Source organism: Cupressus sempervirens, chromosome 3 (assembly GCF_028749045.1).
Source record: "Cupressus sempervirens isolate cs-2001-9-10 chromosome 3, ASM2874904v1, whole genome shotgun sequence".
NCBI classification, from domain to species: Eukaryota; Viridiplantae; Streptophyta; class Pinopsida; order Cupressales; family Cupressaceae; genus Cupressus; species Cupressus sempervirens.
Window position 1 is genome coordinate 985,070,849 of NC_143120.1, and position 26,959 is coordinate 985,097,807.

General features: G+C 35.3%; 1 protein-coding gene and 1 pseudogene across 2 annotated transcripts in view; both read left to right on the plus strand.

The window, feature by feature from the left end:
- The first annotated feature begins 2,850 nt into the window (after window positions 1–2,850).
- The window catches only part of TTN7 (Structural maintenance of chromosomes (SMC) family protein), a 209,268-nt gene continuing 185,159 nt past the window's right edge, over window positions 2,851–26,959 (plus strand). The window contains exons 1-2 of the mRNA XM_089822696.1: window positions 2,851–3,108; window positions 14,441–14,516. Coding sequence (XP_089678822.1) covers window positions 3,094–3,108; window positions 14,441–14,516 — 91 coding nt within the window. The 5' untranslated portion in view covers window positions 2,851–3,093. The remainder of the gene's footprint in view (window positions 3,109–14,440; window positions 14,517–26,959) is intronic.
- Window positions 17,347–19,333, plus strand: LOC149570056 (ribulose bisphosphate carboxylase large chain pseudogene; annotated as a pseudogene). The gene is made up of 2 exons (XR_016363036.1): window positions 17,347–17,410; window positions 18,418–19,333. The product of XR_016363036.1 is annotated as a ribulose bisphosphate carboxylase large chain pseudogene (transcript).

Below are 26,959 nucleotides of genomic sequence, written 5' to 3' on the forward strand. Positions count from 1 at the left end.
TAGGAGCAATGGAAGGTTGAGATTAAATTTGATGTAATAGAGGGATGTGATTGATGCATATGCAATGGAACTGAGAATATGACAACTGAGATTGTGTGGTTACCGCACATGATTATGGTAAATTATTGATTATATAGGGATGATGGAGGCTCAAATTAACTCTTTGGAGCCTTGTGAAAGTTTTGTGTTTAAAAATAAATCAATATGACACAAAAGAAGGTGTAAATGATTAATTAGTTGACTAACCTTGATTTGCATATTTAATTAATGATGAGATGAGGTTTCAAAGAAATTAATCAGTTAACTCATATATTTATTTGTTGATTTGATTGAATAGATGTGATTTTTTTTTAAGGGTAGAAGTTTATTAAACACATTGAGCTAATTAAATTAAATAAATAAATAAAGGTAATTTACCTAACCGATGTTAGAATAAAGGCCAGATTGGTTAGTTAAATAGTCAAAACTTATTTAATTAATATTAGGTTTGGTGGGATGATGATAAAAATAAAAGAATGCATCTTAGGTGTCTACAAAAAAATTGTCTATCCCCGTATTTGTCATAACCATTTATATTTTACTTTGGCAAATCTTTTATCCACATCGTGTCTTCTCAAACCTAATATCTCGTGCATCAATTATGACTACTGCCCTTTCTAAAGCGCACATCATAACTAGAGAGTCATCTTCAATTTCAATCTTTGAAAGGTAATTTTAAATATAGATAAAAAGCCTCCCATTCAACTTTATATTGACTTTCAAATGAAGAAATCTAGATCTAATGAAGAAGAAAGATTCACATTACCATTGCACAACATAAGTGAACTCTTGTTCAACAAAGATTGTATTAAAAAAAAATTAAAAATCAATTTGATAAGCATCATTAATCTATTAAAACATTGACATCTTAACTTTTTTTTAAGTCTCTTCAACAATTTATGAATTATTACATCACAATCTAAAATTATAATTTTCTATACCCAACAATCAACAATCCATTATTTTGTATTATCTATTATGATAATCCTAAACAAGACTTTAGGAACTAATAAGAAAACTTAGCAAGAATCAAAGATTCTAACACCTCTCGCTCTAAATTTCCAATAACAACCTAACAATAACAAGAGACGCAAAACGTCAGAATTCTTGCCTATAACTAGAGAGAGAGAGGTATACAAATAGAAATATAAATAAAAAATAAGAGGAGATATGAAGAGAGAGTTAGAAGAAATGCAAAAAAATGTAATATGTAAATAATACCATTTTTTGTAAACTAGTCATAATATCAAAGTATGATACACACACACACGCATGCACGCACGTGCGCGCGCACACACACACACACACACACACACACACACACACACACACACACACACACACACATGACATTTTGAATTTTGGTCATAATGGTAAAATAATTCTCAAACCATTTTCTTTGGTATCAAGAACATATTCCATAAACAACATATTGTTTCTCATATAACTAATGATCATCACAAAATACTCTTAAGGAATGAACATACAAGCATATGCACTCAATTTTGAGAACATGGTTCAACAAACTGATCATGATGATAACACCTCATAGCAATGGTGAAACAAAAATATATATGGAACATCAAATAATCCAAGTCTGCGGTATGTCTAGCCCTAAGCTAATCTTAGGTTACCCATGCTTACAAAACACATTTACCAAACATTTGACATAAAAATCACTTTATTTATTATTAGTACTTGCCAGTAGGCTAAGTACTATTTTGACACTTTTTAGAATATTCATGTTAACTAGTTATTAAATGAACTCTCCTCTACCAATTAAAATTCATTTTATTTAATATTTTTCTAGAAGTATTATGTTTCTTTAAAACTACGTGCCAATTTTTTAACTCTAAAATATGCATATATTATTTTTTGAAATTTTGATTGGATGAATGATTTGGACTCTTATATGTGAATTCGTAAGATATGCATTTTTTATAAAATATTTAAATAAGTTCCTCCTATCCCTAATTTTTAGCACATTTCTTCCAAGGCCTTATTGTCTCTATTATCTAGTTATTGAAAAGCACATTAAAATTCTATTTTTACACTTTAGTTGTTTTGGATGTAGATTTGATATTGTTGCGCAACTAATTTTATAATAGTTTTGAAAATCAATATAGATAACACATCAAGGAAGTAATATAATATGATCTGAACATTTATCTCTTACATATGTAAAATCACAAAAATATATGCAAAAAAATAAAAAATCTATTAAATTATATTCTCGAGGACTATATAACATATCAAAGAAGTAATATAACTTTTCTTTTTACATAGGTAATCATTCATTAAGCTTGAGTAGTTTCGAACCCAAGACCTCCTTGATAAGAGGCTCACAAGTTACCATTGTGTTGTAGGCTCTTGCCTTCTATTATATAAAACATTACAGTAACATGTACCTTTTTTTATAAATTATAAATAAATATACATACAAAATTGAAATTATAAGTAGCTACATAACTATAGGCACTTGTTATTATGATTATTATTAGTTTCTATTGCATCATTAGATACATTTTTTTATATTAATTGACCAATCAAATTCAACTATTTCTAAAATTTATTAGAATGTACTATAGTACTTTAATTTTCATATATTTAAAAATTTGAAATAATAACATTTAAGTAAAGAGAAAAAAATATTTAAAAAAAAAAAATAAATTAACAAGTTTTCAGCTTGCCTCATAAAAGTATTATTAAAGGTATATTCTAGAGATATTTGAATTTGAATGGTCAACTCATAAAAATAAATGCGTGATAATTTTAATTTTTCATAAATACCGTTACAATTCTATTGTTTATGAAAATCCCAAAAACCGAAACGCACTTTTAATCCCTGCCACTTCCAAATGCTCAAATGAAAATATTTGTTTATCTCTACTACATACTTTTTTTAGCCTGTCCGCACAGCAAGGGAAAAGCAAAGTTTCCCGCTCTCTGTCATTCCGTTCGGCGGCTTCTCTGAATTTTATGCATTGTGGAGGTCAGGGTTTGGAGTCTCGTAGTCTTCTCAGAACAGTAGCACTGTGAGAGCCAACCGCGAAAATGTTCATAAAGCAGGTTAGCATCTTCATGTTAGCTAATTAAATTCGTTGTCAGCTCTTGAATTTTCATTAAATTACAGTAGAATGAAAACTGAGCCCAACTTAACCATAATGCTGTTTCTGGAGCGAACCTTAGCTATGCTGAATTAATTTAACTAGATTATGCAAAATTTCGGGTCATGGTGTGCCGAATTTTTAGTATGAATATCACAATAATTTTCGCCGTGTCTTTTTTGTTGGTGCATTTGCCTGGTTCGGTGACTGCAGTATTGTATGCATTTTTGTTGTTTACTGTAATATATGTATATATTTCTCGGAGGCGTTGAATTTGATGTAGCAGTTCTCTGGCCCGGCGACTGTAGGGTTTATGAATTAAAGTTTTTCAGCAATTCAGCTATTTAGAGTTATTATTACGACTTTAATTTTTTAAAAAGTTTTTTGTTTCAATTTCTGGTCGTAGTTGTCTATATTTGAGTCACTGTAGGGTTTCTTAGCCATTTATTTCCAGAATATAAATGTTTAATTGTTTATCTGCTTACAGTTGCTATTATGACTGCTCAAGTTATTTTTTGGGGTTGCTTTTCTTCTTGCTCTTCTCTGCCTGCTAACTTTTTAGGATTATATAAATTTAAATATTATTTCAAAAATTTTCGCCAGTTTTTGTTTGGAGATATTATGTTTGTTAGAATCTTTACGTTGTTTTTTGTTTAATTTCTCATTCCATCTGTTTGGCTCAGTGACGAAAGGATTATCAGTTATATACTTCAATAATTAAATTAATTTTTAAAATGATTTGTTTGTTGAAGATTGGTTCATTCTGGTTCTAGATTTCTGGCTCAGTAACTGCAGGGTTGCACAGCTGATTTTTAAAAGTAATTACAAATTAAACTACTTATGTATTATGTGTTTTTTATTTTAGCGTCATGTCAATCTTTTTTATATTTTGTTTTGAACATTTTAAAACAATCTCTGTGTCAAAAGTATATATGCAACTGTTGTAACCATTTGGCTGCATTGAAAATACGTTGCAGTTGCCTGGTTCATTGGCTGCAGGGAAACATCATGTTTCATTTGTTTTAATGTATTTTTTCAAATTCTAGATAATCGTTTTATTTGAATTGTTCCTTTGCTAAATAAATGGAGGTTGATGAGTCCCTGCCTAGAAGAAACAACAGAGTATAACCCTGGAAATCACTGAATGCTTCATATACTTAATTTGGAGAGTTCTTACTTTTTTATGCATGAACTTATTGACATCATAAGGTCATAGGACCAAATCTAATTATTATTCTTACAAACTGTATCAGCTAGGTGAATCAACAACTAATTTTAGTTTGTTAATGTACTGCGACTCAAATCTGTTGAATGCCATCTGCTATTAGTAAACCAGAATAAACTGGAAGTGGTTATCACACTCTACTAAATTGTTCATATTATCCAATTCAAAGAAAGACTGCAAATTAGATGGAAGAGAAAAAACAGTGGGATTCGGAAGCCTGCCAGGTGGTTGCTTCAATGCACAATAAACATATCCAAGGTTGAAGCTTCTCCATGTCGCTGTACTAGGCGAGTCATGCTTACTGCAAGATTTGTCCTGTTCTCAGCTTTCCATGGTGCCATATTCAAGGTATATAGCTTCTCTGTTTTTTGTAGTGTTACACGGGGACTCGCACCCCCCTCCCAAACCTTGGAGTACCTGTCCCTGAGACATCCCCGCATTGGGTACTCACGTACCCAAGTACCCCCACCTCTGCCATTCCGTAACCATGCTGCCGCTAGTATGGGGAGTTGGATTTCTATTTGACTTTTTGTTTTTTGAATGTTACTATTGGGTATGTAATATGTTACTATATTGAATGTTCAACGGTTCTAGTTCATGTTGCGATTTGGCTATGTTCAAGTATTTTAATTTGGTATGTTCTACTGAAACATCATTTCATAACAAGCATTTCAAGTTCTATATGTATACTATACAACACTCCTCCTTGCCCTGTCCTCCCCTTGCCATCGTCCCTTGGCCGTCCTCCCTGTTAGAAATTTGTTCAGCGCTGCTTTCGGGATTTGTGACAAGGGCTTAATCGCCTCCTGTGTACTATAAGTTGAGTAGTTGTATTAGACACTAATAGAGCGGTCATTTGGTGCAATGACAACTGCACTCTAACAAGTGATATCAGAGCTTGGTCACAGGTTCGAATCCTTAGACCCTCGGGTAACACTAAGGGGGAGATTGTTAGAAATTTGTTTAGCGCTCCCCTTGGGATTTGTGACAAGGGCTTGACTGCCTCTTGTGTACTATGAGTTGAGTGGTTGTATCGAGCACTAACATATCGGTCATTTGGTGCAATGGCAACCCCACTCCAACACCCCCACCATCTCGAAAATGAGAGGCATTTTCCCCCCGTCTCGGAAACTATAATGTCCCCTTTTTGGGACATTAGAGATATTGAAGACTTATTTTATATAATGATAAAATTGACTATGAGACGAAAACTCAAATTATTAAAAGGTCAATTTAATGTTATAAAGAGGGCAAAAGGTCAAGGAAGAACAAGACGAAATGCCTTAAAGAAGTTGAAGAGCCACAAGGGAATAAGACAAAAGCCAAAGGGGAGCCGAAGAGTCTTGGTTTGTGTATTAAAAGGGGAAAGAGATTCATTGCTGGATATGCTTGATTTATAATTTAGTTCAGTTTTCTCTCTTGTGAGAGTTTTCAGAAAGCTCAGCTTCTAGCTAGTTTGAGGACGTAGCCCCTCGTGCTGGCAGACTGTGGACGCAAACCCATTGTCGCGGGAGACATCAGTTTGGGTGTTTCATTCACGCTTCCCAGGTTCCTTTCTTAAGTTTTCCAATTTGACTGTTAAGCTGTATTTAGGATTGGGTGTTGGAATTCGGTTATTGTATTGCTGTTGTATAATGCAATAATGTGTTCTAAGGAGTTGTATAAGAGTTTGCCGATCTTTTATATTCTTGGTTTGTAACACATTTTATATGCTTGGATCTTGAATACTATTATGAGAAGAGCAGGTTAATATCTTATGGTAAATCTTCTGATTTTCTATTGTGTTTCGTAATACATCTGCCTATATTCAAGTGCTGAATATTAGTTTGAGGAAAACCAGATATCTATCAATTGGATTATTTCCTATGGTTTACATTGCTGGTTTTATATTACTGATTTGTGACATACTTTCATATGTTCAAATCCTGAGTAGTGTCTTGGAAAGATGATTATTTTCTTGTGGATAATCTGCTGGTTTTATTGTTATATCGTATTATATCTGTTTATGTTGAGTTGGATATTATATTTAAGAAGAATTTGATTAAGTATCTATTGGGATTTCTACCGGTTACGATTGTGTTGGAAAAGTTTTGCAAGGTTTTATTTTTGAATATATTGTTGAACGAAAGGTTTAGTAAATATCCGGTTTGGGATATTACAAAAACTCTTTTTGACATCTTGCCATCCCAATGTACTCCAGTACTAGGGTAACATTGGTTTTCTATGTATTGGGGTAGTCATGTTTTCTGCAAGCTTCTTTTTGTTCTTAGTTTTCCACGCTGCAAACATTTGCTTTGTTAGATGTCTGTGAATTTGCTTGGGACCAGGGTCATAGAACACAAAAACTTCATGTAGCATCCCATTTTTGGATTATCCTATATTTGTGACACAAGGAGGGAGAGAATAACTAGGGCCAAAGGTACACCTAGCTATCCAAACCACCCTACAAGAGTTAACACAATGGAAAACACAAAACAAGAACAACACCAAGGAGGGAGAGAACAAAATGTTTATTGATTAATCAGATAATCAACATACATGCCCAGCTGTAAGGCCTTTCGGTTACAGCCAATTACAATATACAACGTCTAGATTCACTATCCAACTTCAAATTCACACTTCTAGGCACATAACACCCTTTTTCTAATCTTCCCCGTTCTGCCTAAAAACTCAATCCTAGACTTCCTTAAATACTTGTGCAGCCACAAGTCAGTCCATCACAAAATTAGATCTTACATTAAATGCATGCGTAGCCACAAGTCGACTCACATCAAATATAAACTACCTCTATCAAAATTAAATACGAGCAAGGTCAGCCCAAATTGGAACCAGACATAGAAAACTCAGCAAACAAAGGCTCCATGAAATACTAGCACTCAGCATCCAAATGAACGCTTGGCAACCACACGAACTCGGCAACCAAAGGATTGCTCAGCAACCACATGAACTCGGTAACCAAAGGATCACTCGGCAACCACACGAACTCGGCAATCAAAGGATCACTCAACAACCAGACGAACTCGGCAATCAAAGGATCACTTGGCAACCACATAAACTCAGCAACCGCATGAACTCAGCAACCAAAGGATGACTCGGTAGCAGCTAAGAATTCTACATCAAACAAAATGCTTGGCAATGCAAGACATTGCAACTCGGAAGAACTGAAAATATGTAGGATAATAGAGAAACCTAGGATGCTTCTGCATCAATTTGCCCTAGAAACAGAAATTCAATAAACAGAGAACAAGATATAGTTAGAGATATAACATCTCCCAATGAATGTAAATAAAGATAGAACCTAGTAGAGATCTTGTAATCACGTTAGACAAATTATTGAAGATATAGTTCATAAGATCAACCATTTTTAGTGTTAAGAACATATATTCAAAATCATTTTAATCATATAATACATCTAATTTGTATTTGGGTTCAACCAAAGTTCGGATAAGGGATATGGTAGGGTGACACAATCGATCCTCCACCCTAGGCCCAAGGGTGTATATACCATCCCTCTTGGCCTCATGTTGCCCTCCGTCATATCATATGAGGTGGTTTACCTAGTGATGAGTTCTATAGCTGTTCCCCCTCATCATGCCACCCTTACTCACTCTCCTATAGTTGAGGCTCTCTTGAATCCTTCCCAACAACCCATCAATGTAGAGGTGTGAGGAGGAATTACAACAGGGTGTCCATAGCGATCCTTTACCCTAGGCCCAAGAGCAGATATTCCATCCCTCTTGGCCTCATGTGGCCCTCCACCATATCATATGAGGTGATGTACTTCTATAGCTGTCCCCCAACCTTTTATTCCCTTCCTCACCTTGCCTTGATTGACTGTTGCTATTTTGAAATTCATATTATTACTTGTCAATAGGATTTAATAATAATAAAGAATAATAATTAAATTAAAATATAGAAGAATAAATTTAATATAATTAAAATTTAGTTAAGTTAAACAGATGGTTAAAAGATATGAATGGAAAATTTGTGTGTTTGGAGGAAAAAGGGAAGGAATGCAAAAAGGGAAAGATAAAGAATAGTTTCAGACTATCCATATCTTGGTGGATTGTGAGCAATATTTGATATCAATATTAGGTGGCAAGTATTTCAGTGATTATTATTGGACTTTTGTGCATTATAGAGATTTGAAACTATAATGAGTGATTATATATATAATATTATATATAGATACACACGCACACACACAAAGACATATTATACATACATACATATAGGCATTTCTATAGACTTATACGGATTAATATATTTTAACGATTTTATGTGAATTTTATAATTTACCTTACTTAGCAATGATTTGGTGTAATGACTTAATACAAAAAGTATGTTTAAGACATTGTGCATACTTTCTAGAGCCTATAATTTATCATGGTAGGGAAAGTGAAGGAGTCATGAATGGAAGAATGGCAATGAAGCCACTTCCTAAGCACACCACTTCATGGTTGTGATGGGGAAGTTCTCATGAGGCCAAAGGGGGAAAAAGTGGGCTGCCTTTGGTCTTAGAAAGGATAGGCTTTTGGGGCACCTTGTTATGAATGCTCCGTTCAATCATTAGAGGCAAGATAGAGGAGAATGGCAATATGACCCTACACTAGGTAGCCCACCTCATATGCATGGCAAGGGCCACATGTGGCCAAGGGGGAGCAATGAATCTGCTCTTGGGCCTAGAATAGGAGGTTTCAAGGGCACCTGATCAAGTTGCCCTACCTTATCATTTCTGTGGTTGGTTCATCTTCAACAATCTATCAAATTGATTTTCATTCCTTATTCATGTTGTTTATAATTTTAATAATCTAACAATGATGTTATGATTGTTTATGAACTGTAACTGTGTGCAGGATTTCGCTGTTGACATCACATAACTAAAGAAATCCTATATATGGTAAACCCTGATGCTAATCTCACGCAATTGTGATTTCAGGGCAAAATTCCAGGGCAAGTTAGATAAGGAATATTACAGTATATATTGTTTTTTGCCAACTGTAGTTTATTCTATATTAATGTGTAAATAATTGTGCGTTATATTGCTGCATATATCAGGCCTGCACACATAGGTATATATCCATGCCTGCCACAATTACCAAGAATTAACATATTCTGATTTTGTCCTGTTTTGTGTTATGCAATTGCTGATGCTGATCGACTTTCTCACTTGCTTGAACATTTGATTGTTGTTGAATGATTGATATTTGTAGGAATGATGGATTGATTGAATTAATTCCTTTGATTTGATGTTTCGAGGTATTAGTGAGTCATGATTAAGTAATTGTTGATTAGATGATTGAAAGCCGCCGATATAGAGAATGCTAATTAGATATATTGGTGGATGATGAGATGTGTGATTGTTGAGTGTATGTTTTGTTAATCCCAAGATGATGTGATGATTGATGTGGATTGCATGATTGTTTGTTTGATCTTGCCAATTGAATTTTTGCTTGATTTCTTGAGGGATTAATGATTGATGGATGAGGGATGATTGATAAGTCCTTCTCAATGCTTGGAATGAAATCATCTTTATGCTTTTTTGGTGAAAGGATCACAACCTTTTGTAAGAATTGAGTCACCACTTTTCATTGTACCTTTCAGAATAATATCTTACAATGTGAGGGAGAGTCACATCTCTTCATCATGTCTATTCCTTTGCAACGGTCCAACCTATCATAATAAAAACCCTTTGAAAGCATCACAACCCTTCACCATTTCTGCCCCTCGAGAGAGTAACAACGTTTCATAATTACAACCCTTTGGAAGAGTCATACCCCTTCGTTGTTTCTACCCTTTAAGAGAGTCGCAACCTTTCATAATTGTAGCCCTTCATCATTGCTCCCCTTTGAAAGAGTCACTTTCTTATTTTCTTCCTGCTACTTTATTTTTCCATTAACCCTTCTTTAATTCCTATATTCCCCTCTTCCTTCCCCCATGTCTCCTTTTAAATGAACTCTCCTCCCCTTTATATCTTATGTTGAAGGAGTTACAACTCTTCAGTGCTGGGCTCTTGACTTTTCATTACACTTAATTAGCTTGTAATATATTATATTCTATTATTAATTATTAATTTTTATTTTTTTTTTGTTATTATTTATTATTAAATCCTATTTCAGAAAGGGTACAGCACATTTCAACAAATTTTGGAGGTGATAATTATGGCCCGTGTTACTTAATTACATGACTTACACCACCATGTTAACTGTCATTATCTTCCACGCTGTTAGTTTAGCATCTTCTCCACAACTTTATTCTTCAGTAGGGTAATTGAATTATGCAGTGATAAAGGGGTGGTATTTGCCATAGAGATCAGCTTCAATTCCATGTAACAAAACATGGGGCAGAAATTCCCTGCTCTCAACATCCTTCATTCCCTTTTCCAATTCTTATTTAAAAAACACTCTTAGTTTGTGGAGATCATCATCTCAGCACCCATAACTGAAATAATGAAGTGTGAAGGCTACTTGCCAAATACATTAATCCCAAGATCCTACTGAAGTGTCTGAATGGATGTAGAAACAGAAGTGATTTTGAGGGCAGGGGAACGAGGAAAGATATACAGCAGTCCCAGCTTAAAACTTATCTGAGACAGGAAGCCTAAGATGCCCAAATATACAAGCAAGGGAATGTATTTAAAGAAGCTCTGCAATGCCTTGTCTAGCTTAACTAAGAAAGCTGCGGTTTTGCCACCTGCAATCATTAGAGCACATCAGCTAACAAGTGTATGAGCCATTAAAGTGAAATCTAAGCAATCAAGGCATGCAATCATCGAGCATGATAGCCTTGTATTGATGGTTAAGAGAGTGGAAAGTGGCATTGGCCTTTAAATGATTTCCTCTAATGTGGTAGGTACTAGGATCATTCTTAACCTTTAAATTTAAATTTATTTACTCTATGGTCAGCTAGACAGTCAACTGTCTTATTTTCTTTCCAGTATACATGGTGCTATTCAGTTAGATTGAAGTTCTGAGATAGATTATGAGCCTTGCATAAAATAGTATAAATTGCCAATCACCAAGAGTGTTACTAATTGATTGTAAGTCACCTTCCACCACTAGCTTCCTGATCCCTGATGAGACTGCCAATTTTAGGCATTCAACAAAACCAATTTCTATGTCTGTATTGCTTGTGATGACTTCCAAGGGGTGAAGAAAGCACTAATGCATGTTCGTTTTAGACTGTGAATGATTTGCCCCAATGCTACTATGCCCTGGATTTTCCCAAGAATCTCCTTCAAAGTTGAGTTTTCTAAAGCCAAGAGGTGTAGTTTCTCGCTTGATACCAGTTTGATTTACCTTATTGGATGTATTTAATTTTCACATTTAGAAACGTTAAACATTGTATGTGTTCAGAGTTGATGACATTACATAGACTGATAGACATATTTGTTAAGACTTTTATCATTTCTTTTATGTTAATTTTTTTGGTTGCAGTTAGCTGGTTCAGTGGCTGTAGGGTTATACAGTTGTTGTTTCGTGTCAATTATTTTAGAGGTGTTATCAAGACTTCTGTATTTGTTTTGTTTGTATTTAATTTCTTATTGCAGATGTCTGGTTTCATTACTCAAGTAGCTGGTTAATTTATTTGCTTTTTAAAATTGTTTGATATTTCAGAGAATTCTTGTTTAGAGTTGTTTTGAGGAATATTACAATTTTTTTCTACCAAATTTCTTATTGCAGTTATCTGATCCTATGGCTGCTGGATTATAATGCTAACATGTTTTTAATGTTAGTTTCAAGTTTTGAACGGTTTATAGGTTGAGGATTACATAGACTGATAGACATATTTGTTAAGACTTTTATCATTTCTTTTATGTTATTTTTTTTGGTTGCAGTTAGCTGGTTCAGTGGCTGTAGGGTTACACAGTTGTTGTTTCGTGTCAATTATTTTAGAGGTGTTATCAAGACTTCTGTAGTCGTTTTGTTTGTATTTAATTTCTTATTGCAATGTCTGGTTTCATTACTCAAGTAGCTGGTTAATTTATTTGCTTTTTAAAATTGTTTGATATTTCAAAGAATTCTTGTTTAGAGTTCTTTTGAGGAATATTACAATTTTTTGCTGCCAAATTTCATATTGCAGTTATCTGATCCTATGGCTGCTGAATTAGAATGCTAACATGTTTTTAATGTTAGTTTCAATTTTTGAACGGTTTATAGGTTGATGATATTGTCATTAATATTTCTGCTCTGTATAATTTATATGCAGTTAAGATTTTATGTAATGTATGTAAGAATGACTGATCTAGCAGTAGGATAACTCTGAATGTAAATTGGCCCTTAGATATTCAGAAGTACAAGGGAAGGCTACGTTAAGTTTCATTTTTAATTAATCCCAAGTTGTTACTATGACTTCCAAATATTTTCATAATTTTGTTGCTTGTTCCAATTATCTGCTATCTGACTCTGCAGGGTAGACTCTTGTTATAGTTTTACTTTCAAATAACTTAGAAGTTTAGTCTTTAGTCACAGTGACTTTCATAATGCTTTTTTTTTACTTTATAAATAACTTGCTAAATCTTACTTGTTTTCAGGAGAAATGTTCTGCCTATATTTAGGATGAGTCACACAAAAATCTTAATTTATCTGAAGTAATCGGATTAGGGAGGTCAGAGTACAAGGTCTTTTGTGTTTAATATCTTGCTGCAATTATCTGGGCTCCATAGCTGAAACTTCAGACTCTTAGTTTTATTTGTTAATGTTTGTCACTCAATTAACTGGCTTTAGTTAGTTGCACACAATTTAATCACTGCGGTTGGTCACACCAACTTACATTTGTTTGCAATTTTCCATAATATACCCGAGACTTTATGCACCTAGGGTATATCAGTACATCTCTAAAAATTCAATTTACTACTTTAAGAAGTTCTGAGTATTTTATTTCACTAATTTTCCAGTTCTGTGTCTACAGCTTTGCAGTTTTGCATGGTAACTTTTCTTTGTATGCATTGTTCTCAAACAATTTATGGGTATTTATCATTTTAGTATTATTGTCTTTGCAAGAGATTTTCTGATAGGTGCTTCTTTAAGGAATATTTATGCATTGCAGAATGTTAATTTGTTCCTGTGCTGTCTAAATTAACGGAGCCTTGGATGAACTTTCTTCAAATGCTCAACTGACCTTGATTTTATTATAATGGGTTGGCTATTGGTTCAGAGATTTAGTTTAGGAGGGAATATTTTCCCAGTCTTCTGCACACTTTAAATATGCACTTTCATTCCTGAGTATTGGAAGAACCTGCACAAATGATGTTGGCTTTCTTTCAAAAGGCTGGGTAAAGTTATCAGTGTGAAATTTCCAAATTGATTTGCATCACACTGGCACATTTCTTCTGGGAATCCAAAGAATCATTTGCAAAGTGACGTGGGTTTAACTTTTGATTCTAATCCACGTGCAGCACAAATTATCATGCATACATATAGCGTAGCTCAGCCTCAAACATACATGCATTGAATGTCAAGATGCTAAGTAAAGTTAACAAAACTAAGCTTTGTTAAAGTCTTGATCTTTAGAAATTATTTCACTGTTCTAATTGAATTAGAGATATAGGTTTAAAATTTACAATAAATATAATATGATCTCTTTTCAACTTCTGCCTTCTAGACTATTTTTATGCATTAAATTGCTTATTTAACTTAAGAATTATCCTTCTGAGTATCCCAATATTCAAAGATATGCCTTTTTAATACAACATGTTTTGAGTTTTCCATTCTGACCTATTCTGCGTTATTTTTTGTTTTTGTATTTACTTATTTTCAAAAATTCATTCGAGAATAAGTTATGAGTTTTTGGGTTTGTGTTTGTGGATTAAAAGCAACAGGTGGGATTTTGCTACTGCCTTGCATAAGTTTTTAACATGATATAGCTTTAAAATAACTGCCAACGATTTTATTTTGTAGTTTTGGCGGTGCTGTGTTTATGTGGCTTGCTTTGGGTTGCTTCTTTGTTCATGTTCAGAAGCATGTTAATTGATGTGCACGTGTCATCAATATTTCCAACAATGTTGTGTTTAAGTTCAAACACTTGTATTATATTATGCAATAGGCTAATCGCTAAGTAATGTGCTCAGGTGATCATTGAAGGTTTTAAAAGCTACAAGGAGCAGGTGGCAACTGAGCCATTCAGTCCCAAGCATAACTGTGTAGGTAATGTTACTTTTTAGCCTGTTGTGTCTCTTGTTATTTTCTTGTTTAGAACTTCTGTGCATCTTAAATCTCTTTTAGCAAAGTCTGAACTGTAACATTTATGCTTTATTTGTATAGAATCTTTATCCTTAAAAGGTTGTTTGAACTTCGTGCTATATTATTGCTGTCAATAAAATGACAGTGTGGAGGAAACTTTACAAGGTTGGTGAGGTGCAAGGGTGAATGCTTTGAATCGATAAGATAGGTACTATACCAGGTCACATGTAGAACATACCTGTAAGTTTGAGACAGATAGTTAGACTTTTAACTATAATCGTACTCATATGCTTATTGTAGGCAATGGACATATTGAAGAATGAATGAGGAGACTCATAATCTGTAGTTGTTCATATTGTTGGTAAACAGATTTGTCACAAATAGCCCAGTGAAAGTAAATGACAAGCTTGTTACAACAGTTGGACAGATCAGTAGGAATATGAGCTTCCTCTGCGTTTTGAGGGGCAGCTCCCTCATTTGATGTAATTTGGTTTTTAGGTTAAAACTTATCAAACTTTATATATCTATCACAAAGATTCCTAATAATGAATATACAAACATTTATCAAAAACTCAAACAAAGAAATGAATTCTATCATTGAAACCAATAGACTATGCACATACACATTCAATGATGAAAATCTGATTTCATATCGTCAACGTACTTCAAAGATACCAAAGAAAGATATTCACAATACAAATCAGATTTCTATGATATTCTGCCTTAATGAAATGGAGAATTATTATAAAGGATGCTATAATCTCATACAATGAATATAGATAATAACATATGAATGCACAAAAATGATTGAAAACATCTCCAAAAATTACTTTGTATTCTTTAGTGTAGCTATACTGCTTCAACAATATGGCTGCTCCAAAGTTCATATAATGTCCAAAAAGTGCTTTTACATGACTCTTTCATTGGATTTATAGGCTGCCTTGTCATAACAAACTCTAAGTCAGTAACTAACAAAGTTATAGTTGGGAAGTTACGAGTACATTTCTACAACTAACTCTTGTACAAAGTTTAACTTTAACATCTTAACCTTTATCAAAGAAAAGCCAGGTCCTTAACTAAAACCAAAAATTGACCCAATGTTGACACTTTACAAAATTTACAAGTAATAACTCAAAACAACTTTGGCCACTTGCATAAAAGCAACTTTTGAAGTTAACCTTTAGGTACTTGCACTGGTATCTCTTGTCCCAACTTTCTGACTGGAAGGTAGTGATTCTGAAGAATTTGCCTTATAAAGTTATATGCTTTGAATGACTTGATAACAGAGCAAAGGACTTATTTTTAATAATAATTCCACTTTCCATTTTTCAGTTTGTATCTATCACAGTCTCACTGAACTTCATCCAATTCTTTGCTGTAACCTGACAAGTAATAAGTACATGAATCTAATCCCACTTAGAGGACACTTAAACCATCATAACATCAACACCTGAGCATTGCTTGTCATTAAGTTATGAATCAATTTTTAATCCCACTTCTGAGAATGGCAGGCATATTTGGATCTTCTGTTTGCTCATTAATTGGATTATCTTCAATGATTGTTGGCAAATTACCCAAGGCTTTTGTTTTGAGCTGTTTGCAGGTATCTAAGAGTCTCATGTTGAGCTGTTAGCTGATCCATAATTGTGCATTTCAATTCAAAGTTTTCTAGCAACACGTCAGTTTGTTCATCTTCTTCTTCACTTGGAAATAATTTAAGAAATATCACTTTACTGCTGTCCATATCTCTTATCTCCTTATGGTTACCAGTGATCTCTGTCCATAACAATTGTTCTTTTATGGCTCCCAACTCCTTCAGTATTCCCTGTTCTATCTGAGTTGCATTCACATACATTGTTTTCATATTGTTGAACAAACTTGATGCTTGTGTATTCATGTAGTTGACCTAATCGTTTACCATCTTACCATATGTTTGACGCTTCAAAATGTTCTAAATAGTATTTTTATCCAACATCCTTTTAGGATCAGCAATTGCTTATGTGGAAGAGGATTCAAGAGCTGGAAATGAATCATCTACAACTGATCGAAGGCGTGTAGATCTCGGACTTGATGTTTGAGCTGATCTTTAGTTTGTTTATCCTTATTTGATTGCTCAACTAAAATAGCTTCTGATACCTGGAAATTATGGGCTTTACCTTAACATGTAACCAGACCTAAATCCACTTGAGATATATTAAAATCAGATTCATCAGCTTGATGAACATCTTTTTCTGTGATAGGTTGTGCAACTTCAACAAACAAGTGGCCTACACTGCTAACCTGGAACCTACTTTAGTCTTTTTATTTTTGCACCTTTATGCACTAAATCAGCCGCTGCATCTATGTTTGGTGTTTCCAATTGGATGACTTTCTTCTTCTTTTTTTCTAAACTTTGTTGCAGCCAAGAGGTTTAGAATGTTGTCAATGTTTCTACTACTTCAGAAGCATTTAAAACCACAGATGAGACCCGAGAGTACTTGATCATCTGCATTATCTATGACTGGAATCCCATGAGGTATTTTAACATCATGGGGAGATGAACTGTATGTAGGGGAATTCAAAGAATGGATCATTTCATCTACAAATGCTGATGGCAAAGTATTTGTTTCATGAGCTTCATCTACCATCTCTTGTATCGGAATTAGGTTCTTTTCTTTGGGCTTAGACCTTTCAATCTGGTTATGATACGGAGCTCAGATGCTGAGGCTAGATCCACTTCTTTGTTAGGATCATCATCATCATCTCCCCCTTGCGCAGTTTGTTGCAAGCTACCAGTAACGAGTGAAATATGAGGATGGCTGCCCTAGATGTGCCTTCTCGTAAATTACTACCTTTGCAAGAATTAGCTTTTGCTGTTGGTATAGTAAAGGTGGCATCTGTAACCTTCCCCTTTAACTATCATTGAGTTCTCTGGATAATGTAGAAGGTTCTTCCTCCTAGATTCTTTATTTCATGAATTTATTTCATGAATGGCCCAGTTGATATAAGGTAGTGCTAGCAACTGATCCCTCTTGAAATAGAAATGATTAATCAGATCTGGACTGTCTTCTTGTATGCATGCCTGTTACATCCCATCCTACTTTAAAATCAATGCTCTGTTGAATTGTAAACTGCAACCAACTTTTCTTGCTGACTTCAAAGTAATCTTCACTGTCCTCCCAGTAACCTTCCATTGTTGGAAAGTGATAATATCCAGGTCTAAGCTCTAAATTGTTTTTGACATTACCCTTTACTGTCAGATGGAAACCTGCTATCATAGTAGTAAAGGTTGAGCTTAACAAGGGACCTTTCTATATTTTGCACATCCAATGAAGAGTTACAAGTGTAATAACCTAAGCCAATTGGAAATGGAATGGGGTCAACTCGTCTGTTTTTACACTTCTCATTAATCTGACCAATCTGCCTGCAAAGTTCTGTGAGTACTAACTTATCCTCAACAAAACAGGTAGCATGAGTGGGCATTCTTGAAAGCCTCCAATGTGGATGTAGTTAAAGCGAGGAAATTGAAGTTTCCATAATTTCGGACTAGGCTGGCTGCTTCATGAGATAATCAGAGTCCGTTGTTTTCCTGTAACTCCCTAACAATGAGCACTGTGAAAGCATCATTAACCCTGCAGAAGTGCACACAACTCTGTATCAGCTGCAGTTGAGTGTAGTAGTTATGTGTCTGGGTTGTTTCATCATATTCTCCATGTGGGCTAAGACCGCGCCAAACTTTCATGCTTGCAATGGCATACACAAGATATGAAGACATGTGAAACCTCTGGTTATGCTTGAAATGAGTCAAGTGATTATGGAGACAATCACTGATAATTCTTCCCCAATTTATAAATTCTTTGCCACACGCAGATTTGAAAATATTCAGCATTCTCATTCCCAACCAGCTGGTTAACAAGAACTATCCTCCATGAAAAGTGTCTGCGAAGTGCTTTGGTAGCTGTGGTTGTCCTTTTCTTGGTGGATCCAGCCAGACAAAGAAATCATGTTATACACTTCCATGTACTGGCTAAAGCACTACATATGTCTGGTGGAGATCATATTCATTCTGGTACTGTAGTAGGTAAACTTGAAGGAGAACGAGAAGTCACTTTGGGTTTTGTTGATCTATTGCGTGATGATTTTATTGAAAAAGACCGAAATTGTGGTCTTTATTTCACTCAAGATTGGGTCTCTATGCGGGGTGTTCTGCCTGTAGCTTCAAGAAGTATTCACATTCGGCATATGCCTACTCTTACCGAGATCTTTGGAGATGATTTCATATTACAGTTTGGTGGAGGGACTTTGGGGCACCCTTGGGGACATGCACCTGGTGCAGTGGCTAGTTGGGTCACTTTAGAAGCTTGTGTACAAGCTCGTAATGAAGTACGTGATCTTGCGCGTGAAGGTAATGAAGTGATCCGCGAAGCTACTAAATGGAGTCCTGAAATAGTTGCTGCTTGTGAAGTATGGAAGGAAATCAAATTTGAATTTGATACGATTGATCTCTTGTAATCGAGTGACTTTCGTTTGTTTGGTCCCTTAATCGAAGCGAACTCAGCCCAATATTTTCTTTTAAGATTGAGACGAATACCGAATGGATGGGAATATAATAATTCGGCTAGAGGAAAGGTATTTGCCTAATATCAAATATTCTAGATTACTCGATGGGGTTGGTGGATCAGTAGATCCTGGCCTGGTGGGGCAAGGGCCTGCAATCTATTCTAGCTTGCACCCAAACTGAGCTAAAGTATGATGGTTTGTATTTGTGTCTATTAAAAGTTAAGTTGTACATATATCTATATATATAGAAAAAATATGAGAAAATGTGTGAAGAAAACGAAAATTCTGAGAAAATGTGTGAAGTACTATGTTATTTAAGTATTTCTTTTTATCTTGATTAAACTATGCTTCAACACTCTCTTTAGAAATATCAGTAAACCCATCTCTTTTCGGTAACCTGAAAGAGATGGAAATAGATATTGGATAAAGTCTCGCTACTATGTTGCGTTCTGGTGTTTTGATCTCCCTAGTCCCTACTGTTAGGATCATACATCTTTGTGCATTCAAAGATCAATTCAGGCCACTGAACTGCTAACGGGTAATTTGCAGTATATGCTAAGCCAGTATATAATATTCGCTAGGACAATGGTGTCTTTGTTCATTGTTTATTGCCTTCCAGAAGCCTACAATGCCAATATGTCCCATCTTAGTATCTGTTCTTTCAGAAAGTGTGCATTTGAGAATCGAAACCCCTGACACTTATACTTCATAGTGTCAAGATCTCTAATTATTTCTTATGAACCAAAGCGTCTTGAAATGAAGAACAACTTATCTATACTTTCATCTAATTGGTGAACAAAAACCACAATCTGCTTCTTTTGAACATACCTGCAGCCTTTGATACCGTATCATTTAATGCATGATCATGCTTCCACAATCTGACACTAGAACCTCACGACATTCCCATCGTCATTTTTATAGCTGCATAACATACTTTGAGACATGTTTGTCAAAAAGTTGTGGCATATCCATGGCATGCTTCATATTCTACATGCAAGCCTCAGATTGGGTTCTCCATTCTTTAATTGACAATGGTTATTCACATTGCATGCACATTTTTCTCTTGTGTAATATTTATTATTTTTTGGTTTTTGTAACCTTAATTGCTTTTGCCTTGAAGTTTTTGCTTTCAAATCCTCAGATGTATATTTGAACAACCTGCTTTATCCTATTTGTTATGATCTTTTTATAATCATCCTGGCATAAACACTTACTTTGACAACTTGATTGCAAAGGTCGCAGCTATGATATCAACTTTAAGTAACTTTCTGGAAACTAAAAACAAAACTGACTTTGCTGCTGATCAAACTTTCTTTATAATCATTGGACTGTCTACAATAATTTTTCAAGAGCTCTTGATTACACACAAGTGGGGGAAGGATTACGATGGCAAGGATTATCAAATACCACTTTCAATCAGACGGTAGTAACTATTTTGTTTGTTATTGCCACAGGAAGAGACTGTACATCTACGGGCATTCTGTCAAACAGTTATCATGCCATCTCTGCTTCCATGTCATTTACTTGAAACTTTATTCTCTGTCAATAAATCTATTCTCTTATATTATTGCAATCATTGCATTCCAAATGCAATGTCTTTTTAAGGTATTCGGTCACATATATCAGCTTCCCCGTTCTCTACATTCACACCCTGCAAATGTGTCTAACAAAGTACCTGAGACTATGATATCTAGAAGAATAATTTTGTACCTTAATGGATGCCCATTACTTTCTTGAAAGCTTTCATGTTAGCACAGGCAGGGAAGGAGTCATCAAAGACTGAAGTTTGGCTTTATATATATTGACCGATTACATTTTTTGAAAATTTCTAAAGCCTTTTCAACAAATGTATTTTATGTGCATACAGCGAGCCTTCGTTAAACATTTACATGCGAACTGATCACCACATCATTTGGATGGCTTGCATGCTCAAGCTGATGAAGCCACCACCTCTGCATACTGAAAACAAGAAGACCACGTCCTATATGTGTCAAAATAATTCATCATCTGTGGCGCCATATTATGGCAAATGGTTGGCAAGTTGTTTCCGAGTCCAACAAATGCAGATTTTAAAAAATATTTTAATGGGAACTGTTATTGCTTGACCTGATAGTTTCCATTTGGCACTGGCTGAGAATATGGGACTTGCAAAGTTAAGGAGGACGGTGGAGTTTGGCTTATGCCATCCGGTTATATTTGCACCAACATATTCCCATCGACACTACACCAACTGCATTTGCTTGATGAGACCACAGTTCTTGTGAGCCATTTTGTCAAACAGTTCTATGCCTTTTCTGTGCTTTCCAATTTAGTGATAAGAATCGATACCTTTAAATTTTGAACAGAATGCTCCTTTGTTCAACTGGGCAGTGACTATTGGAGTGACACGGAGGGACTTGATAGGGTTATCGAGCATAATTTTATGCATGCTTTACAATCATCAAATTCCATGAGGCTCTGGTTCTGTGAGAGGATAAAACATATGGTTCATCAACACTGTTTTCATCTCTCCCATTTTGTGTGTGTACTTCACAACCATGCCGCAAATGAGACAAGTTCCTCTTTGAAGAAGTTTTAGTTTAATTAGCTCACAGACTGGCTATATCCCACATTTTGCATGTATTTCTTTGAGAACATTTACAGTCACATCAGACAAAATTCATCACCCACAATTCTTTGACAGGTTTTTATAACCTGTTTGGTTCTGTCATCTTGAGCAGACATCTTGAAAGATGTGGTAGACCTTGATACCATTTTGATATATATGTGTCCACCAGTTTTCATTTGAATTTCTTGTCTGTCAATCAAAGGATCTGTAGTGCAATTAACGCACACATTGTGTTTGGAGCTGCAACATTCAATGGAGGAAATATTTATAATAGTCCTCGAGCCTTTAAAACATTCCAAAAACATTCATTGCATTTTCTTGAAAGTGGCATTAAGTGGTTATTGGTTTCTTGAAAACTGAATCTTGAAACTAAAACAATAAATGTTAAGTTTCGGAGTTCGGGTTTGGATTTGTAACCTTTCAAGAGTTGGGATTTTGACCAAACTTTTACAAAAAGTTAGAGATTTGACCAAAACCTTGCAAAAAGTAAGATAAGATAAGATACAATATTAATGTCCAACAAGAGACCACAAATGGAAGGGACTGCAAGTACAAATACAGGCCAGAAGGCAGCAGGATCACCAAACAGTGTTCATGAAATAAAGCAAATAGAACAAAAAAACCAAAAAGAAACATCACTAAACAAGAGAGACTAAGAAGCCACCAAGTGGCCAGCGGATTGTAGTTGTCAAAAAGTAGCTCAACACGGAAGGATAACTGTCCCTGTGCGGAGGAGTCCAAACTCGTCGTTAGAGAGAGGAGGGCTGTAGTCTGTGGTGATGCATATGTGTGTGATCTCAACGCGGTGTCACCAATCTGATGTGAGTAGCAGTGGACTGGCTCCCACACCGCTTGTTTCCTTTAGGAGAGGTGACCAAAGTGAAGAAGGAAGTGATAAGTTGATGAGGGGATGCATATCAAGAGGGGCAAGTGTCCCAAAGAGTGAGATCTTGAAGACGGAAGGCCTCCTAGAGGTAGAGTGCAAGGCATTGCTGATCAACATACCTAAAGTAGGACAGAGACCTGCACTCTCTGAATAAGCAATATAACCTCCCTCAAATCTCATAGTAGATCAGACAGTAGAATAGTAAGTGGATCTTAGTCTCAGCCACAACCATCTCACAACACTAGCAGAGCCACTCATCTCTATTGGTCTGGTGATCTATCTGGATACGAAGTCGGTGAGAGCAAACTCTGAAAGATCCTATTTGGATACGTAAGGCATGAGGCCAACGTTGGGAAGATTAGTAAGGTTGAACAATGATACCATCTTGAATGTCCATGTAGAACTCTGCATAAAAGGTCATACACAGGCAGAGGCCCCTAGGTAGGTCGACCCAGGTCACAAGAATAAACCTCCTGTAGACGTCCATCTTGGTAACCTCACTCAACTCCGATTAAGGGGGGAGGAGATGAGCGGGAGCATTTAGGGAATACTAAATGGGAGGAAGGCAGTCAATATCGATACACACGGAGTTGAGGAGACTGGAGGGCTATGCATAATTGCACCGAGCGTGACTAGTTGGGTCTAACGTTGCAATCGACACTGAGGAATAGTAGGCCAAGTAGGAATAGTGATATTTGCCCTCAATAGAGTCCTCAAAGCTTCGAAGTCTGTGAAGTAATCTAACTAGATCAAAGATCGTGCAAAGTCTGAAAGGGTGGGATCCGAAGTCGACCGAGATAATGCTCGTAGGAGTAGTCGATTGACAGTGGATGAGGTGTCAAAGAAGAAGAGTCTGCACCCTCTAGACTGAAGCCTAGTCAATGGTCAACAATGAGGAGCCCAGACAATCGACTTGTAAAGGACAGTAGGTCTAACGAAGGAGTCTAAGATATGAATCGTAGAAGTAGTATCTTGGAAGTGGCGTTTGAAGCACTGTCTCTCAAGTAAAGCAAGTGAATCAAGCCCCTTACTGTCCTACGGTGCAAGGAGGCGCCCAAGACGATCGAGCTGTAAAGGACAGTAGGTCTAAATAGGGAGTCTAAGATATGCATCTTGGAAGTGGCGTCTAAAGCACTAAGTAAAGCAAGTGAACCGAGCCCCTTACTAACCTGTGCTGTCATGGCCAGTCTCAAACTGAAACACGACCTAGAGAACCTTAATTCTCAAATAGGTGTAGCTGGAAGTCATCTCAATCTCGGTCCCCCTAAAGAAGAAATGAAGATGAGAGGTTTTCAAGCAGTTGAAAACCATAACTTGGGTCTGGCTTAGGTTGACCACAAGCTCCTGAGAATCACAAAAGGAGGCCATCCCATCCAAAAGATGCTGTAACCCATCAAGGGAGTATGATAAAAGCACCATGTCGTCAGCAAAGAGAAGGATGGAAATCAAGACCTGATGAAGATAACACCCGTCCTTGGGAAGGAAGAAATGTAAATACTAAACAACGTGGGAGAAAGCGGGCAGCCTTGCTTGACCCCAGTAGAACTCTGAATAAAATCAGGGAAGCCTAGAGGAGTCCTGATACAACCAACAACCCTCTCGTAAAGTCTCATGATGGCCATGAGTAGAACCTAGGAAATCCAAATATCCTCGAGTCTTTGAAACAAAGCCGAGTGGGGGACAAATTCAAAGGCTTTGTGAAAGTCTACAAAGCAGCTATAGAATTTCGTTGAGCAGTTCCAATCCTCCTCAATAATGACCCTTAGAGTAAGAGTTACGCGAAAAGTTAAAGTTTAGATAAAAAGTTAGTAAAGAGTTAGAGTTGACAAATCTTTTTCGTGAAAAGTTTGAGTTAGGAAGTTTGGATATTTTTCTCACAAAAGGTAAATGATCAAAGAAACTTTTTGTGGAGAGTTGGGATTTGAACAAATTTTCCTCGAAAAGTTCAAATTTGAATAATATTTAATGTGAAAGGCTAACTTCTCAGAGTTTTCATGCAGTGTGTGATTGCAATTAAATAATTAAGATTATTTGGATAAATAACTTTAATTATTGATTTATAATTTCAAGTTTGAGCCATATTTCTAAAAAAAAGGATAAGGCCCAATTTTAAAAACAAAAAACTTGATCATGTAAGGAATCGGGCAACATAGATAAAATCAAGGAGTGATGTAGGAAGTTCATTGCATGTACAGATAACAAATTTAATTGTTTAATACTATATAGAATGGTGTAACATGCCCAATTAAATTGAGGGTCTTACAAACATAGTCTCATATAAGAAAGAGATGCGAGGTGAGAGATGAGAGTATTTTTGGCATCTGATTATCCTAGTTCATTAGGAAATGCAATTGATAGAACTACTATATCAATAATGATATGTTTGTCCCTTTTCACAAGTTGACCTTACTAATTACCATTCGTTGGCCATTCAGGCAGGATCTTGACATCTTGAAAACATGATGTGAAATTTAAGAAGAGTAAACCAAAGAGGGTACTTCAATATTTTTAGAAACCTAGCAAGGAATAATAATACCTTTAATATGTTTGATTTTCATTTTATCTCATAATAAGTCACTGATTTGAATTTGGGGGCAGGTACAGTTATGTTTCTATAGTATATTGTTGAGACAATTTTTTTTGGGGGTTGGATACACTGTAAGTATGACCATACACACACATAGTCTAAAAACAAATTCTAATTTCAAAATACCACACATGCTAAACAAAACTAGTGTAATTATAATGTTTAAAATTTGAAATACATACATACACACATACACACATACTCATAAACACATAAACACAACTAAGTTCAAAATACCACACATGCTACACAATATTAGTAGTTTAATAATATTTAAAATTTGAAATATGACATTCTAAAACAAATTATTAATTTGTCTAACAACCCCCATTAACATAGATGGCAGAATTAAAATACTAATCTCAGAAATGAAGTGATTTGGATGCACCCAAATTCTAACTAGGTCAATTTGAGTTTTGATGGGGCCTCAAAAGAGAACCTCAATATCATATTATTTTATAAATATAAATAATAAATATCTATAACAACCCTGGTTAATGGTGATGATAGAGTTAAGTACCTAATCTTAGGAATGATGCCACTTGAATGTCCCCAAATCTTAATTGGGTCAAATTCAATTTTAATATGGCCTCAAAAGAGAACCTTAACATTTCAAGTGCAACATTCATCATCAAGAATGAAAATTGAAAGGTCATTGGTGGGTTGCTGAAAAAATTCAAAGAAGCCACAAATAATGAAGGTCAAATTCATGCCCTCATATTTGGCCTTAAAATATGGAAAATTGTGGAAATAGAAGGGGACTCTTTGATAATTATTAATGAAGTCAAAATGATAAAGCTAGCTAGTTGGAGGATCAACAACTTTTAATGACAAGTTTGACCTCTTGTGGATAATTTGGTGAATATTACTAGGAATCATATATATAGAGAGATAAATGTTGAGGTAGATTGTCATTTAAATAATGCCACCATTATGAACAAGGAAACCAAGTCCTTGGCTTATAATATTGAAGTGGACTTATTCATGCAAATGAAGTTGAATATGTCCTTGGCCAAATTTGCAAGAGTTAATAGGTAACCAAGGATACTTAAAGATAGCTGATTCAAATAAGTGATATTAATGACAATCATTATGAACTGTGTTTGGAGCCGATCATTTGAACCCAAAGTTAACTCCATGATCGATTGAATTAATTTGGTTCATTTCATTTGAGGAACCTTCAAGAGTTTTATTGGGGTCAGTTTTTATTGTTTTTTAACTAAAGGGGAAACACCTTTATGTTTTTTCTTCTTCATTTGACATTTTCTCTAGGCGTGAAGTTCACATCTCCTATTACATAATATGCATTGTAGTGTGTTTGATTTGATATCAAAGGAAAGCAGCTTCTTTGCCCGACATCGTTAACGAAGGATGAAAAATATCTTTAATTCAACTAGTGGTTACATATAATATGCTTTGGAATGGGTTCTTTAGGTTAATGGCTGCATAACATAGATATTTTATGAATACAAATTTGGTGTTGATGTTTGTTGTAGTGCTTTTGTATTTTGAAAAATTTAACACAAAATAGTTATTGTTGTGATGTGAATATCAGGATTTAACTATGTGATTTTGAGTCAAACTCATTGACCCATGTTTCATGAGTAGTGATTCAACACGAATCCATCTCTCATGAGAATAAATGGAACACTTAGCACTCATTGGATCTAGGTGATGCTCACAGGGGTGAAGCACCGGGACTTCCCGGGAGGTCACCCATCCCAATACTACTCCAGCCTGAACGCGCTTAACTATAGAGTTTCCTCCATAGTTAAACCCAAAGCTTG